General features: G+C 57.8%; 1 protein-coding gene across 1 annotated transcript in view; it reads right to left on the bottom strand.

Annotated features, from left to right (window-relative positions):
• Nucleotides 1-941: 941 nt before the first annotated feature.
• PALD1 (phosphatase domain containing, paladin 1) overlaps nt 942-1562 on the bottom strand; it is a 44054-nt gene continuing 43433 nt past the window's right edge. The window contains exon 19 of the mRNA XM_008057853.1: nt 942-1558. Within this exon, the coding sequence (XP_008056044.1) occupies nt 1406-1558 (153 nt within the window). The 3' untranslated portion in view covers nt 942-1405. The remainder of the gene's footprint in view (nt 1559-1562) is intronic.

Here is a 1562-nt window from a genome sequence, read left to right as displayed (position 1 = left end):
CCAGTGGTCCCAGCACAGCTGAAAGTCAGAGCCAACCATGATCCCCTCCCTCAAAGGATCCTTCCCAGTTCAGCCCTGATCTCTGACTCCTCATCTAGACCTTGTCTGCAAGGAAATTTAAACTTTTTAATACATGCAAAAATAAAAATAAAAAGACCTGGAAAGGTAGTGAAGAGACATACAGTAGTTCTGCAAAAGAATTCAGCCAAGAGGGGCAATGTTTTCCCATCCTGGGTAGATGTGAACAACTTCAGCTGCGTCTTCCCTTTTCAAACATCACGACCGAGGACACGCCCACCTGGCTTTCTGTGGCGTAAGTCCCACCCAAGAGAGGCTTCCCGGGCCCCAACAAGCCAGGGAAGGCAGGCAGCCTCCTCACTGTGCGGCTCCTGGATTTCGGCAAACACCATCCCCAGCCAGAAAAGCTGCAAGGCTCCACTTGAACACAGCAACTCTCTGCTGCCTCTTCTGAGCAGACTTCCTGGGATCCCCGTGGCCTCTAACTCAGCACGGTCTGGCTCTTTCTGCTCCTGTGGGAAGCAGCTCAAAGATCTTAGCAAGGATGGCCCGGAACCCAGCCATCCTCAGCCCACTGTTGCACTGTCCACTGTTCACAAGGGCCAGCCCAGCAGCTGCCCTTGTCCCAACCCTCTTTGGGGCTCCGGCAGCAGCAGGTGGAGCCACTGGGTCATGGTGGGCAAGGGAAGGTACAGGGGGACCCATAGTTCCCTGGCATCCCCTGGCATCCCCCTCCCAGGTCCCCAGTGGAGTGGGCCTCTTCCCCTGAGCTGCCTCCTCCCGAGAGAGACGCCCACCATCCTGCCTGCTCCAGGGGAAGCAGATGGGAAAAGGCAGGAGAGGCAAAGGCCTTGGCCAGCCCCACCAGGCCTGCAGCTTGTCCCTCTTGAAGTCTCTCCGGTTAGAGATGGGGCATCAGAGGCAAGAAAACTGGGAGAAGCAGCCTTTAAAGCACTCAATCCAAACCGCTGCAGGTTACCAGGCCCCGGGGGCAGTGGTCAGGTAGCAAGAAGGGGAGAAGCCATGGGGAGGATGGCAAGAGGCTGCCCAGTGGGTCTGAGCAGAGAGAAGAGACAGAAGATGCGGTGAGCCCTGCTTGGCTACTGGAAGTGTGAGCTCCTTGGAGGCTAGACACCAGTCCATCTGTGCAGTGTACACAGCAGTGCCTCCTTGGAGGCTGGCCACATGTCTCTGTGGTCTGAAAGGTATGGCTGCATGCCGTCTTGATGTCCTATAAAAAGCTCTTTTCAGACAGGTTCCCAGCCTCACCCGAGTTTCTCCAGGAAGGGGGGTGGGGAAGAATAGCTTCCTTAAGGCCAGCTCCCCCACAACACCCAGACACCCCCAGCCTGCATGGAGCCCGTGGGAGGGGGCAGGGAGTGGCCCCCTAGAGCAAATCCCTGTTGGCACAGGGTTCGGGGCTGCAGCTCTGCTCCTGCCACCGGTAGCGCAGCCGCGAGAAGGGCTGGTCCTCCAGGCTCTCCAGCTCGGGGAAGCCCAGCTGGTTGAGGAGCTCATAGACGCCAGCCTTCGATGCCACCTGT

The sequence above is a fragment of the Carlito syrichta genome, unplaced genomic scaffold (assembly GCF_000164805.1).
Source record: "Carlito syrichta isolate Samal-C Ts95f unplaced genomic scaffold, Tarsius_syrichta-2.0.1 Scaffold303141, whole genome shotgun sequence".
NCBI lineage: Eukaryota > Metazoa > Chordata > Mammalia > Primates > Tarsiidae > Carlito > Carlito syrichta.
The sequence above is the reverse complement of the archived record's forward strand: the minus strand, read 5'-3'. Positions and strand labels throughout refer to the sequence as shown.